The sequence below is a fragment of the Bos indicus genome, chromosome 1, assembly GCF_029378745.1.
Source record: "Bos indicus isolate NIAB-ARS_2022 breed Sahiwal x Tharparkar chromosome 1, NIAB-ARS_B.indTharparkar_mat_pri_1.0, whole genome shotgun sequence".
In the NCBI taxonomy this organism is placed as follows: Eukaryota; Metazoa; Chordata; class Mammalia; order Artiodactyla; family Bovidae; genus Bos; species Bos indicus.
Window position 1 is genome coordinate 109,800,412 of NC_091760.1, and position 14,391 is coordinate 109,814,802.

The 14,391-nt window shown below is 44.9% G+C and overlaps 1 protein-coding gene across 3 annotated transcripts; it reads left to right on the forward strand.

Moving 5' to 3' along the window:
- Positions 1 to 2,709: 2,709 nt before the first annotated feature.
- Positions 2,710 to 14,139, forward strand: SHOX2 (SHOX homeobox 2). 3 transcript variants are annotated; one of them, XM_070792555.1, is made up of 6 exons: positions 2,710 to 4,206; positions 4,835 to 4,915; positions 7,093 to 7,301; positions 9,689 to 9,746; positions 10,058 to 10,146; positions 11,907 to 14,139. In XM_070792555.1, exons 1-6 carry the CDS (start codon positions 3,861 to 3,863, stop codon positions 12,198 to 12,200), a joined length of 1,077 nt encoding a protein of 358 aa, XP_070648656.1. In that variant the 5' UTR covers positions 2,710 to 3,860; the 3' UTR covers positions 12,201 to 14,139. The 3 variants fall into 3 exon arrangements, with proteins under 3 accessions (XP_070648656.1, XP_070648643.1, XP_019815894.2); XM_070792542.1 differs by lacking the exon at positions 4,835 to 4,915 and having other exon boundaries at positions 2,721 to 4,206; XM_019960335.2 differs by lacking the exon at positions 4,835 to 4,915 and having other exon boundaries at positions 2,722 to 4,206; positions 11,943 to 14,139.
- Positions 14,140 to 14,391: the final 252 nt, after the last annotated feature.

A 14,391-nucleotide genomic window follows, 5' to 3' on the forward strand; every position in this document is an offset into this window, starting at 1 on the left:
AATCGTCGTTATCTCCACAGATAATCAGTAAATAAATCCGCATCATAGGAAGTTATGTTTAAGACACCCACACGTAGCAAAATCGATTATCTCATGCTGGGAGAGGAGGAAACTGGCCCAACAATAATAAATCAAGGGAGTGTGTCTGTATAGCGTCAGAGTCGTTTGTGATTAAATTGTAATGATTTATTTGAAAAACTGCATTAAAAATCGGTGTTTCTTCTGCGCTAAAGGTGAAGGCACAGGCTGGGGACAAATTTTTTTCTCCCATTAAAGTAACTGGTTGGTTGAGGAATGGGAGAAAACTGCCAGAGGCAGGGGCAGGAGGTTTCTTTTGGAAAATAAATCAAATGTGTAGGGGGTTTTGTTGTGATTTAAACCAATACAAATGAAAGCAACTCAGCATTTTCTGTAACTTACACGACTTTATCTGTTCTTGCATGAACATCATTTTTTCCTTATTTAATGTGAAGAAGCGTCGATAAGGAGGTAAACTGTTGGCCTTGGTCTGAGTGAACCAACAAGTGCTGTGTACCCAAGCTACAGTTTTGCACAGACATTTGAGATGGAGAAAATCATCTCCACAACTCTATTTTTCATAAATGACTGTACCTTAACTAACCTGTCTTGAGGGACCATTTTAAAGCTTAACTATAACATTCCATGTTTATTTTAAATAATTCAAGAGCTAGGGTGGAGGGTAAAGAAATGAACCTTTGGGGCCCTGAATTTTATTGGCAGCTGTATATCTGTCTGCAGGTGGTCACTGAACTTTACTCTCAATTGTTTGTTTGTTTTTACCAAAACTGCATTTTGAACTGTCTTGAGAAAATATTTGCTATTTAAAAACCAACATCGTTATAACTTGGTGAGCATTTATTAGTATATCATTTCAAGACCTTGGTTGGTTGTTTTTGGTTTTTTTAACTAAATTTCCCTTAGGGGCAGTAGGAATCCATAGTTAAGACACTGCAGATCTTTCATACATAGCTCCATCTTGCATGAACACCACTACTGGTAAATATACTAAGAGCAACATGCCAGAAAAATCTATGGGAAAATCTATTTGGTGTGAATTATTCAACTATTATATCCAAGTCTTCCCTGATTAACTTTAAAGTGTTCATCTTTCCCTCAAGCTCAGTAGGTGGAATTTGAGTTGTGGACTTGAAAGTCACATGCTTGAAAGGGCAAAAAAGTAGTTGGTGAGCCTCCTGGTCCCTTACCAGACTTTTAATCATGTGGTTTTGAATACACATTTAACATCTCAGTTTGAGAACTATTTGAGCACCACATCCATTTAGCTGACCCCATGACTTGTCATTCTGCTAAATAACCTTAAAAGTGGATTTTATTAAAGGATTAAAATTTTATGGTTAGTCCCCTCTAATAATATCAGAAGTGGTCACAAATAGTAACCCAAGACTAACTGCAAAATCATATTTCTAAACTCATATAACTTTAGAAAGTGAGAGTATTTGAATCTCTTTTGTAGTGTAATAAAAGAAAGCACTCCTGTAATTTATTGATACCTAAAAGCTACTGCTACTGGAAACTTAAAGTTCTTAATTATTTCTCCTAAAAGTAGCAATAAATGAAATATTTTAAGAAGAAGAAAAAAAAAAAACCTTTGGAATTCAAGAGAAAAAAGGCAAAGTAATAATTCTAAAAAGTAAGATTTCCATCTTCCTTAAGTTCACCAACTGTGAATATTTTAATCTGAAAAGTGTAAAAGTAGTGAAAAATAGTGACGAAGTTATATATATTCTAGAAATAGTAGCATATTAAGGTATAATTGTGTTCTCTTTTTAGGAATGCTTCAGGTTGCTTTGACAGAACTTCTCAAATTATCTGTTAACTTTGTTTTGATGCCTTAACCAATGGTTGGAAGATATAAGAACCAAAGTTCTATAATTGCTTTTATTTTTACTAAGACTATAAGATCCAAGAAAACGGACAAGTTACCTTTAACATCAGAAAGACTGTATTTAATATTCAGACTATTCAAAAATGTTCCCGAAGCCACACTGGAAAAGGTGTGTTTACACACGCAGGTAAATATAACTTTCAATATGTAAGTATTCTTTTTTTCACATGTAAATAGTCTTATGTGAGGGGTGTATATACACGGCCACACTTCTCACAGCACGCATATATGACGCAAGAATATAGATGTATCCATCCATATAACAGCTTCCATGAGCACAGTCCGGGGATATCATTTTAAATCGTAGCGTTAAATGGAGAGGAGGGGTACTTTTCTCCCAGCAAGCATTTTTTAAAATAGTCCACGATAAATGAAATTAGGTGGGGCACAAACTTAACATCAATTTTTTTTCAAAATCAAAGAGGAATAATCATGATCTTTTCAAAATTAGGAAATTAATTAGAATGCTTCTGGGATTCTAAAGAAGAGTTTCTTTAGTTCATTGTGGGAGGAGTCCCAGTGCAAAGAGTAAGGGAGAAGGGTGAGGGTCCTGAGACCTCATAGAGGGAACGAAGTCAAACTGTCCTTGATCAAGCGCTAAAGAAACACTTTAAAATGGAATCTGTCAGGGAACAGCTGCTCGGAAAATGTGTTAAACCAACCAGCCAGTTCGAGCGAGGTTTGTCGGTAGAGCCGGCATGGTCTCCAGGACCCGAATAATGGGGTGACTCACAAACTCCCTGGGGCGGGGAGCTTGGTGAAGATCCAGGCTCAGCTCTGGCCGCGGACCGGGAAGCCCCTAAAAAGGAGCTGCGCGGGCCTGAGAAATCGTAAAAGACCCTGACTCGGCAGGGTTGTGAAGCCAGGATGCCAGGCTACAAGGTTTCGGGTCGGCGTTGGGAAGAGTAGGCATATACGACTGGGGTCAGGGTCAGGATAAGAAAATGGGGTCCCGGGGTCCTGAGGCAGGGCAGGGCTGCCGGACAGCAATGCGGAGCCAAGCAGTTGCGCTGCACCCTGACGCCTGGCGAGGACGCAGGGTCGTATGCCAGGTCAGGATACCCTACTGACTCCTGGAGCAGCGCACTTGTCAGTTTCCTCTTGGCCACGCCCCGGCGGAATAAGTCCAGCTCCCCAGTGTTTAAGTAAGTCGTGACACCAACGCAAAAATCCACGCCTAATTAAATTAATTAGGGATTGTCAATCCTGAATTAATGGCCAAGAGCGCAGGCGGCCGAGGTATCCGAAAAGCCGGACGGCCTGGGACTGCCTCTTCTTCCCACACCCTCCGGTCCCACTTCTCTGTCCTCATACTCCAGCTCCAGCCATCCTGGACTCCAGCCTTAATCAATCTCAATCTCTTTCTTTCTTTCTCTCTCTCTCTCTCCCTCTTCTCCCTCTCTCCCTATCACCCCCACCACCTCCCAACCCCCACTCCCCCACCCCCAGGTAGTGGCGCGGGAGCTTCCCGGGAAGGGGCTCCCTCCGAGTTGCGAGGGGAGGTAATTTACTCAGAACAAGGGGCCGCCTTTGCGAAGTATAAATAGTGAGACTTCAAGCGCTGCGTCGCTATCAGATCTGAACTCTCCGCAGGAAGAATTGTCAAAGATCTTAACACTGAACAAGCGCGCTCAGGCAGGGAAGCATCGGTTCCCATTTCCCTCCGGCGGCCCCCGCCCCTTCCCTCTTCCTCTTCTTCCTCCTCCACCTCCTCCTCTTCTTACTTCTTTTTCTCCTTCTACTTCTCCTCTTTCTTCTTTCTTCTCTTCTTTTTCTTCTTCTTCCCCCCTCCCCCTTCCCCTCCCCCACCCCCTGCCCCATTGATGTGTTATTATTGGGGGGGCTGGAGCAGTAAAAAAAGAAGAAGGAAAAAAAAGAGCGGGGCTGCTCGGCTGGGAGAGGTTGAGCGCGGGGCTGACGGGCATCTCTGGCGATGGAAGAACTTACGGCGTTCGTCTCGAAGTCTTTTGACCAGAAAGTGAAGGAGAAGAAGGAGGCTATAACGTACCGGGAGGTGCTGGAGAGCGGGCCGCTGCGCGGGGCCAAGGAGCCGAGCGGCTGCTCGGAGCCGGGCCGCGACGACCGCAGCAGCCCGGCAGTCCGGGCGGCCGGCGGAGGCGGCGGCGGCGGAGGAGGCGGAGGAGGCGGAGGCGCAGGAGGTGGAGGCGGAGGAGGAGCAGGCGGAGGAGCTGGAGGAGGAGGGCGCTCTCCCGTCCGGGAGCTGGACATGGGCGCCGCCGAGAGAAGCAGGGAGCCGGGCAGCCCGCGGCTCACCGAGGGTAACGGCCCGACCCCCGGCCGCGCTTCCCCTTCCCGCCTTCCCGACTCCTCTCGGGCGGGAGAGGATCCCCAGGCCCGACGGGGGAGGAATAGGGGGGCGGACGCGGAGAGGGCCCTTGGACCCCAGCTTTGGAAGCCAGAGTGAGGACGGAGGGGTGGGAGTCCGGTGGTGTGCACGGTCGTGGGTGGGGTCCGAGTGTGTGTGTGTGTGGAGGAGGGGGAGCGTGTGGGGTTTGCGCGCGCCCTTCTCGGATGCTCCCGCTACTCTCATTCCACCCAAATGCATTTTCACCAACCGGAGAATGGGCCCCGCCGGACGGCCGGCAGGCGGGTGGGGAAGTTCTGGGGACCAGGCTGCCGAAGTGGATGCTGGCCGTCACTGGGCCGGGCGGCGGGATTACAGTTAGCATGTAGCGCCGAGTTTGCTGGAGTCCCTTTCCTAGGCCCGAGGGAAGAAAAAAAGAGGGAGAACGGGGAAAGAGATACGGAGACGGAGGTTGATTGGGATTTCACCCTGGAGTCGTCCCGGGTTTCGCAGCTACCTCTAAGAACCACTCCAACTCCGTGAAGACTGTGGATCCCTTAATCTTAGGGACCAAAACTTCCCATTTTCTTAGAGCTATGAAGGTAGAATGAGGCCAAGGCAGGCTGAGGTTCAGGCTGTGCGCTGTTTTCTTTCGGGAGATGCATTAGGCTCCTTTTTTGTTTGTTTGTTTTCCGATATTTATTGCGCGGCATCATCCAGTATTCTGGTTTTGTGGTGGGATAATCCTTTGGTGCCAGCAAAGTGTTTGGAAAAGGCTTTTTCTAGATGGTGGAGCATCCTGTACCAATTCAAAGGAGTTCAACAATAAAATTAATTTGGCACTTGGTGCCTGCAGTAACTGGTGAGCTGCCATATTTTTCCAATTAAGAAAATATGTGACATGCGTAGAATCACATATTTAAGCAAGCAATTAAGTTGTTTATAACAAAGTCTGTTCTTGTTTAGGCCAATAAGTGGAAATTTGGGGGCGAAATAGAGATTATATTAAGTCTATTAATCAACTGGAAATGTGGACATCTTTCTCTTTGAAGCCCCCAAAGTTTGAGGGGCTTCCACTGTGAGCATGAAATAAAGCCGTCTCACCGCTTTGGCAGAATCTGAAGGGTGTGTTTTCATATTTAAATTTCATTACAATATAAATGGAAATATTTTCCTATTAACTTGACTTGAGTTTGTGCTATAATATAATCTATTGCTTCCTGGAGGAAGGACACATGTCCGCAAAACGAACTCTTGAGAAATAGATATGCGGGAAACGCTTAACTAGAATGCCAACCCGGGCTGAGTTCTAGTGGTCTTCTCCCAGACGGGGTACCAAGTAAACATGGAAAGTGGTGGCATAACTGTCAGTGCAACCTCCCTGGCCTGAGTCCCAAGCTCTGGGCCCTGGGTACACCAGCAGGCCAGACCGCGAATTTAGAGTCAACCCGGGGCAAATGAAGTCTTGGGATTGTTGGTTTCCAAACTCAGGGCAAATATTAATTTCTCTGCAGCCTGGCTCTTATAGAAATGATTTTTAACACTTATGCTGATCAGGATTCTGGGCTAGGGAGAACTGCAAACAGCCTCGATTATTCTAAACTCAGCTTTGGCACCTTAAAAACCCAAGTCTTCGACTCAGGCCCAAAGGATGAAGGTTCCAGAGGACCGCTTACGTTGATACCAGCTCCCCTGATCAGTGCCCCTTGGCCTATATATATATATAGCCGCATCCTTCTGGTGTCCCTGTATGCTCACACTTCCGAAGCTCCTGTTTTTAAAAGGAGGAGAAGGAAGGGCAGGAAAGTGACAATGGATGTATGCGAACCTAGAGCAGAAAAATGCATATTTTATTAAACATCCGAGCTTCTGGATGCATGAAAAGCCTTTGCGCAACCAATAGAAACCGCGGATCGCGAATGTTCCGCTTGAACCTGTTGATCTCTGTGGGTTTAAGCGGTTAGGGTCGAGTCCGCCTTTCCAATGGGGAGGGAGAAGGAGTGAACAGAGGCAGCGGTCTGTTTCGCCGGCCTCCCGAAGCTGGTTTTCTGCCTCTCTCCTTCTGTGCGGGTGTGGGCAGCGAGCCCTCCAGGCCGCCAACATGGCGTGGGCGCCTCTGCTCTGGCGACTGGGATTCGGCAGCGGGGATAAGGACTGCCTGGCTGTCCAGGGGCCGTCCGCGGTATTTGGCTCGAGCCCTGGGTCTGTACATAGCGCCCAGGGAAGTAGCTCCCAGCGCAGTGCAGCACAGGGGTCTTGTCCTCCAGCTGTGACCCAGCAGCCCAATTGTTCCCAAATTAGACCAGCAAGTTTGAGAGAAGACGGGAGAGCCGGCGGCAGCCAGCGCTGGCTGAGAAGGGGTCCGCACTCCGGGAATGGCCGGTGTCAGAGCCCAGTCCGTGGCCTCGCCGCCCTCTTCTGCCGGGATCGCGTTCTGTGACCCACGGGGTGCGGCGCTTTTGATTTCTGTGCGTGTGTGGGAGAGAGTGAACGCAAGAGAGAGGGTGAGTGGAATTGGTTTGTGTTTGCGGGGGAGGGCAGGGGACTGTGGGGGTGAACAGTGAGAAGGTGAACTGGGGCCGCAGTTGTGAAAGGGATTGGGTAGGTGAATGCCCACCTTGCCCGCGGGCAGCCACCCCAGTTGATCTTTTCGCATCTCCGGGATCCTCATCCTCTCAGCGGGGTGAGGGCCTGGACAGGAACTCCGGGAGGGGGCAGAAACCGCCATCCTTCTGGAGACAAATCTGCTCATGGTATTTGCTGTGTTGTTTTTTGTCTGTCTGTGTGTGTGTGTGTGTGTGTGTTGCTGTGTGTGCACGGGGACATATGCGTATGACCCTGTTCGTGGTACCCCCTCCAGTGTCCCCGGAGCTGAAGGATCGCAAAGAGGATGCAAAGGGGATGGAGGACGAAGGCCAGACCAAAATCAAGCAGAGGCGAAGTCGGACCAATTTCACCCTGGAACAACTCAACGAGCTGGAAAGGCTTTTTGATGAGACTCACTACCCGGACGCCTTTATGCGTGAAGAACTGAGCCAACGGCTGGGGCTGTCCGAGGCCCGAGTGCAGGTATCCGGCTGTGAGGAGGTCGCGGGGAGCGGAGGAGGGGGAATGACTAGGGTTGGTCGCTTGAGGTACACACGATGAGTGTGCGGGTTCAAGTGTCTGGAGTGAGGTGAGAAGGGAAGAAAAGTCTTTGCTAGAGGTCTTATTTTCCAAAGTAGATCTTAGTCCTAAAGCCTTCCCGGGCTCCCCTTCACCCCATACCAACATATGTTCCCAGGAGAAGAAAGCTTCGCTGGGCTTGCTCCCAGGGTTTCTATAAACCACACCCCCCTCTCCTCACAATGCCTTTAATGTGGTTTAATCCTAATGGGCCTACTTTTATAAGCCTTAAAAAAAAATCCCACAGAAAGCGTTTTATCTTCTGGATGCTTTAAAAGTTACAACGAACATTTTGTTCACCCGAGTTGGGTTTCCTTGAGGGTCTGCTCTGGGATCTAGGTTTGCCAGGCGGATATGCCAATTAGGTTTATAGATGTACAGACTATAAAGAAAATTAGCAACTGTTAAGTGCAGAATTTTACAGTCTGCCCTTAGCAGTCGATCTCAAACTGTGTGTGAAATAGCGGAGAAAATAAACGCATTTGGTCACTCTTTCTTTGTTCTCTCACTTAACCAGGGAAGCAAATCTGAATCAGAAACTTGATTTTAAAACAACCAACATATCTTAATATTGACATTTCCAAAGTCTGATCCCAGCAAGTGCCACACTCAGTGAAGTTAGTGTTGAAGCAGATTTTCTTTACTGGTTGTGGGGGTGACTTTAATAGCAAAAGTAGGCTTTGGGAGCACTTAAGGGAAAAAAATTATATACATACATGCATACATATCCTTTTAGTTTTATGGAAAACGAATTTAAATGTTTCAGGTTTTATTTCCACTCAAATAATAAAATAGGAGAAAATGATGGTCATTATTTGTTTGAACACATGGAGCAGTTTTAGGCCTGAACATCTGCAGCTGTTACAAAGTATCACTGTAACAGATACTCCCTAGGTCTCTGGGCACAGAGACCACCATCTGCAGCGAACTATGCAATTCTTATGGGGCTTCCCCGCATCTTGTAATAGGATCAGGACAAAAACAGAGCAGTCCCCTTAAAGGGGAAAAGTAATAATAGGCTGCCTTGGTCATCACAGCATCAACAGCAGAGCCTTCCTTTTTAAGCCTGTCCTACTTTGCTCTGTGTACTGAGATCTCTAGGGGCTTAGAAACCCCTTAAAGACATGATGATAATTATTACAGTTGTGAGCATTAGTATATCAGTTCCAACTCTTCTAGGGGAAAAAAGAGGCAAGAAGCCTCAGGCCATGTGAGGTACACAAAGAATGCCACCCTGGCATGAAATCTACCCTCTATTACACTAAATGGCAGGAGAATTTTTGAAGATTTACATTGACTGTGACACTTGCTTTCAAAAACAAGGAAAAAGCTCTGAAGCAGTATTTTACTTTCATGTTTTTAAACATTAACTTGTGAATCAGTCAATATGCTGTATTATTGGAACATAATGCTGTGTTATTGGAGTATAAAAGCAAGCTTTGTTTGAATTTCTTAAAATCTGCCATACTGCTTCCAAAAGTTGGCAAGTTTACCTAAGAAGGTAGTATCTGGGAGAAGATATTATCCAGAATTACATGATTCATACCCCAGTCCCATTGCACAGAATGCTCTTTTTTCTTATAATAAATGAACTTTATTGCTGGTATTTATTTTTCTCATATTTTTATTTAAATTTTGATCTACGTACTGGATACTTCTGGATTATAACTGCACTCAGCAACTTTTTCTATAGAAGCAAATTAGATTATCATGATAATGGCATAATTATTCTGCTACCAGGTTACACTGTGCTGCTCGGAGGAAGAAAAAAATTCTAAACTTCTTTGTAGTGAGGCTTTTATAACACTAATTACCTCTTCCCCCACTCTTATCTCCCCACCCCCAAGGAAAAAAAAAAAAAAAAACAGAGTCACTATTTGCTTTGGTGTTTGGTTTTTCTTGAAGATGAAGCTAATTAATATTACAGGCTCTTAATGAGCACATTTTTCTCACGTCTTACTGGGCAAACATCTAAACCCATTATCACTTTAGTATCAGGTATCAGGGCGAGTTTTAGGCCTGGGGGACTCTAATTGTGAAAACATGAAAACAGAACTTGAGTAATTTATCAAGAAACAATATATCTTGCAAAAGTATAGGAAATTATTTTTGTCATTGATTTATGTTTTCAACTTTGGAAATTAAGATTGTTGTATATAATTCAAAGATTGCTTGCTGTATCTTCCATTCCTTGCCCAAAACACTACTCTTTCTTCATCATACTCCTGTAAATTTAAAAAAAATTTTTTGAGTCATATAACCTAGATTTTATTTTTTTCCTCCAATTTTAGGTTTGGTTTCAAAATCGAAGAGCTAAATGTAGAAAGCAAGAAAATCAACTTCATAAAGGTATGCTTCTCAGACAAAGAACATTTGATACTCTAAATAAAAAGAGTATTAGGGAATACTGTTATTATGAAGACAAAAAAAAAACCTCAAAGATAACTGTGGTCCTTATTTAAAAATCTACCCTGAAGGCAGTTAATGAGAGTCCTAAAATTTGGGAGTAAATTACATTGATTTTAATTCTGGCAACAGTTTAGGAAGATACCAGTCCAGTTCCAAAGGAAATAGTTCTATTTGGTACCATTTGAAACCTCGGGAAAAAGTGCTGAATGTGTTAACCTCACTTTATTTTGTTTTGTTCCCCATTTTCACAGGCGTCCTCATAGGAGCTGCCAGCCAATTTGAAGCTTGTAGAGTAGCACCCTATGTCAATGTAGGTGCTTTAAGGATGCCATTTCAGCAGGCAAGTACAGCCCAGTTTTAACCTGTTTTTAACTGTAAAAAGACCTGGATATTTGCTTGAACTGTTGAACATCCCTTCTCTGAGCTCTAATATGGGTGTACAGTTAAAGAATCAATTTTCAGATGATATAGTGGACACACTCCCATTTAAAAACCTATACAGTAATGGCACCCCACTCCAGTACTCCTGCCTGGAAAAGCCCATGGATGGAGGAGCCTGGTAGGCCGCAGTCCATGGGGTCGCTGAGGGGCGGACAGGACTGAGTGACTTCACTTTCACTTTTCACTTAAATGCATTGGAGCAGGAAATGGCAACCCACTCCAGTGTTCTTGCCTGGAGAATCCAAGGGACAGGGGAGCCTGTTGGGCTGCCATCTGTGGGGTCACACAGAGTCGGACATGACTGAAGTGACTTAGCAGCAGCAGTGTCAGAGGCCTATATGCTTAGTCCTTTCTGTCCTCACGGGAAACCAACAATGCCTGAGGGCAGCAACTGGTCCTTTAAAAATGCACTAAAGATTGCACTTGGGGAAAGGAAGGGAAAAGCCTTTTGCTTAAAATTTTGTCAGATCCAGTACAAAGGTTAGTCCTAAGGTATTTCTGAGGCAACTCTGTAAATATTTTTTGAGGTATTTTCTACCTCTTAGTCACATTAAATATCTCTGACCAAAGAAAATAAATAAAATACTAGCCATTAAGACTTGATTTTTTTTTTTTTTTTAAGCTGCAAACCTTCATCTCTAGTAGAGAGGAAAACATTGGTCTTCCCAGGAACACCTTGCCAATGCAAACCCTTTCTTGGCCGTAAAGAAACCTTTAAGACTACATTTTAAAAGTAGGATATCCCAGGGCTCTGAACTCCCCCATTCTCCAAGCCTAAGGGTGCAACCCATTCCCAACCAGTATCAGACATTCTCCACCCTTGGCCAGGGCCCTTGCTAGATAGGACTATGAAGTCATGAATTAACTCTCAGTTGCCAGTCCCTGGTCAGAAGAGTGTGACCTGAGTCACACCTGAATGTGCCCCATATATTGAGCATTAGTGTTAGGGAGGTCTTAGCTCTCTTGGCACCACTGGATTCTAGTATCTTGATGCTAGGCATCTGAAGCAGGAGAGAATGGCTGGAGAGAGAGGGGGATCATAAGAGAAGACCCTTACTACTCAGAAGGTGATCTCTGAGTCTGCAGCATCAGTACCATCTGGGAGATTGTTAGAAAGCAAGATTCTCTGACCCTGACCTAGACCTTCTGAATCAGAATCTACAGTTTAACAAGATCCCAATGTAATTTTAATAGTAGTAAAGTTCAGGAGTACTAACAAGTGTGCCAGTTGTGATGAAGATGCAATAACTTCTCTAAGTGACATTTTAAAAGTTTTGTAGTTTGCTTATTGGTACTTTACTAGTGGGTTAAGAGGTGTATGGCAGCACCAAGAGAAGAGGGTAAGGACACTCACCCATCATCTGTCCAATATACATTGTTATTTTGAGGGGAGTGAGGTATTAGCACAATAGCACTGTTGCCCTCTGACCAGCCCAGCTCCTAAGGGGGCTGCCACAATCACTGCAGATGGGAGTCACTGGGACTCAGGGGGATAAGCCACTCTGAGTGAGCTGCAGAATACTCAGGGGCACTGGAGTATCCCAGATTCAGTAACAAACTGAGGTCAGCTAAACGTCCCTTTCCCGTCCCCTGCCCCAGCCTTCCCCAAGCTAAGCTGGACGCCGTTAATGCTCTGTTTCTATTCTGTTGTCACCCTAGGATAGTCATTGCAACGTGACGCCCTTGTCCTTTCAGGTTCAGGCGCAGCTGCAGCTGGACAGCGCCGTGGCGCACGCGCACCACCACCTGCACCCGCACCTGGCCGCGCACGCGCCCTACATGATGTTCCCGGCGCCGCCCTTCGGACTGCCGCTCGCCACGCTGGCCGCAGACTCAGCATCTGCCGCCTCCGTCGTGGCTGCAGCTGCTGCCGCCAAGACTACCAGCAAGAACTCCAGCATCGCGGATCTCAGACTGAAAGCCAAAAAGCACGCGGCCGCCCTGGGTCTGTGACTTCAACGCCAGCGCCAGGGTCGCGCGTGCAGCACGGCGCGCAGCCTGCATGCCCTCCGAGCCCCGCTGCTTCTCTGTTACCTGCCCCGGACCTTGGAATCCGAGCCTCTTTCTGCCCCACCGATGGCCCCTTGCCCCCTTCTGCATCCCGGACTCGGAGGGCAGCACCCGGGATCCCAAGAAGGGCACCAGCTTCGTGGCTCCTGACCATTCACCTGTCTAGGGGCCTAGAATTTGGCTTTGTAGGGATGGGTTTGGGAAGTCTGAAGAGTGCTGGGACAGTGAAGTGTGGCTCACGGTAAAACTGCAACGATGGACTTTTGCGTAGAAATAAAAATCTTGTTAGTAAAAAATGAGGGGGAAACTGTAGAAAAGACAAACCAGAGAGAAAAAGAGAAAGGGAACTTATTGCTATTCAGCAGAAGCTGAAATCGGAGAACCAAGGAATAAAAAAAAAAAATTTTAAGTATTTTGTACATTAAAAAATATGGAAAAATAACCGGGACAAATCTCGAGATAATTGGGCGGGAGTCACCAACTTAAAGTGTATTTTTTGTTGTTGTTGTTGTTGTTTTTTAATGGGCTAAGAAAGCAAAACTGAAGGAAGAGGTATACTTATTTAAAGAATTAAGATGAAAAAAAGTACGCAGCTGGGAAGTTCACAGGTTTTGAAACTGACCTTTTTCTGCGAAGTTCACTTTAATACAAGAAATTTGATAAGAGAGGCGGGCCTCCTTTTACGTTGAATCAGATGCTTTGAGTTAAAAACCACCACGTATGGAAGAGCAAGAAGAGGGAAGACAGTATAAAAACAAGGAGATAAAAAAGTGATATTAATACAAAAATGATAACCACAATGATTTCTCTGAGAAATTGTTATGGCAGAACTGTCCAGACTGCTGACAGTAAAGTCCCGGTTTGCATGTTACTTGTATTCCATTGACGGTGTCTCCCCACCTCTCCCGCTTTACTCACTAGCACTTAACTGCATTTTCATTTTCGGTATGAAAAACAATACCCAAAGCATCTGAAAATTGATATATATTTCTAGCTATATATTTTTAGTCCCATCTTTAATCTTGGGGGGACAAAGAAAAAAGTTTGAAGGGCAAAAAAGTTACACTCTGATTGTCCCAAGACGACAGAGGCAAGTAGAAAATGTGGGGAAAAGAAAAGAGAAATATTAAAGTACAGCGCCTCACGTGGTGCCTGATACACAGTGGGCGGTCAGTGTTAGTCCCCCTCTCCCCTTATTCTTGTATTCCCTCTTGCAGATTTCCTTAAGTCCTATTTGAGGACCGTGCTTTATTTCCCCCTCTCAGTCCCATCACACTCACTTTAAACAACACCCAGCTAGATACCGGCACTAAGTTTGTGTAAAATATGTTGATACACACGAGCAAAGTTTATTTTGGCTATAATGTGTGAACTAATGGTTGACTTTCAACATTTGCATTTTATCTCACAAAGGTGTATATTCAAATAATTTTTTTGTTTGTCTCAATTCATGTAGCTATTTAAACTGGGGTACCCTGGACTGAGCAATCTGTATCCCAATTCTTTAAAAAGTCTCCTTAGTTTTTTTTTTTTTTTTTTTTAATCCCTTCTAATTTACAAGAAAGAGGAAAAGCTCTTTTAGCTGAACTTTGGTATGCAGTTGAGCTTTGTAACTATTTGTTCTCCATGAAAACAAAATTATTTATATTTGCCATATTTTTTCTAGTGTATTAAGTTATTTTAAACAAAAGAAGATGCTGTTATTTCATGACGTGTTGTCGGTACAAAATGTTTTGGTCTCACCTCTGTTAAACCTTTTAAATAAGTGCCAAGTTATTAATTGAAGACACTTTGCGATCAATTGAATGAAAATAGTATTGTTTCATTTGATGGGGTTCGCGTCATCTTTACTCCTGTTGCTATTAAACTATCCAGGATAGTCTTTCCTTCTTCCTTTTTGATGAGTATGTTATCTCTCTTGACTATACCAGCTTGGAAAAGAGCTTGCCTCTGCTCCTACGTGGCAATCAAGGGGCGGTGAGAATGATGACTCTCGTGGCTGTCTGTAGCGCTGAGCGAAAATCCCCCTCTCCTGCCCCATTTTATCCACCCAATGAAGAAAACGGATTGATTTTACACTAAATCAATAAAGGAACAGACACTATGTAAAATAACAGAATAGAATAATCTCCTT

Coding starts and splice junctions, on each gene's coding strand:
- SHOX2 (XM_070792555.1), top strand. CDS start 3,861: ATGGAAGAACTTACGGCGTTCGTCTCGAAGTCTTTTGACCAGAAAGTG. Junction 7,302..9,688: donor TGTCCGAGGCCCGAGTGCAG/GTATCCGGCTGT, acceptor CTCCAATTTTAG/GTTTGGTTTCAAAATCGAAG. Junction 9,747..10,057: donor AGAAAATCAACTTCATAAAG/GTATGCTTCTCA, acceptor CCATTTTCACAG/GCGTCCTCATAGGAGCTGCC.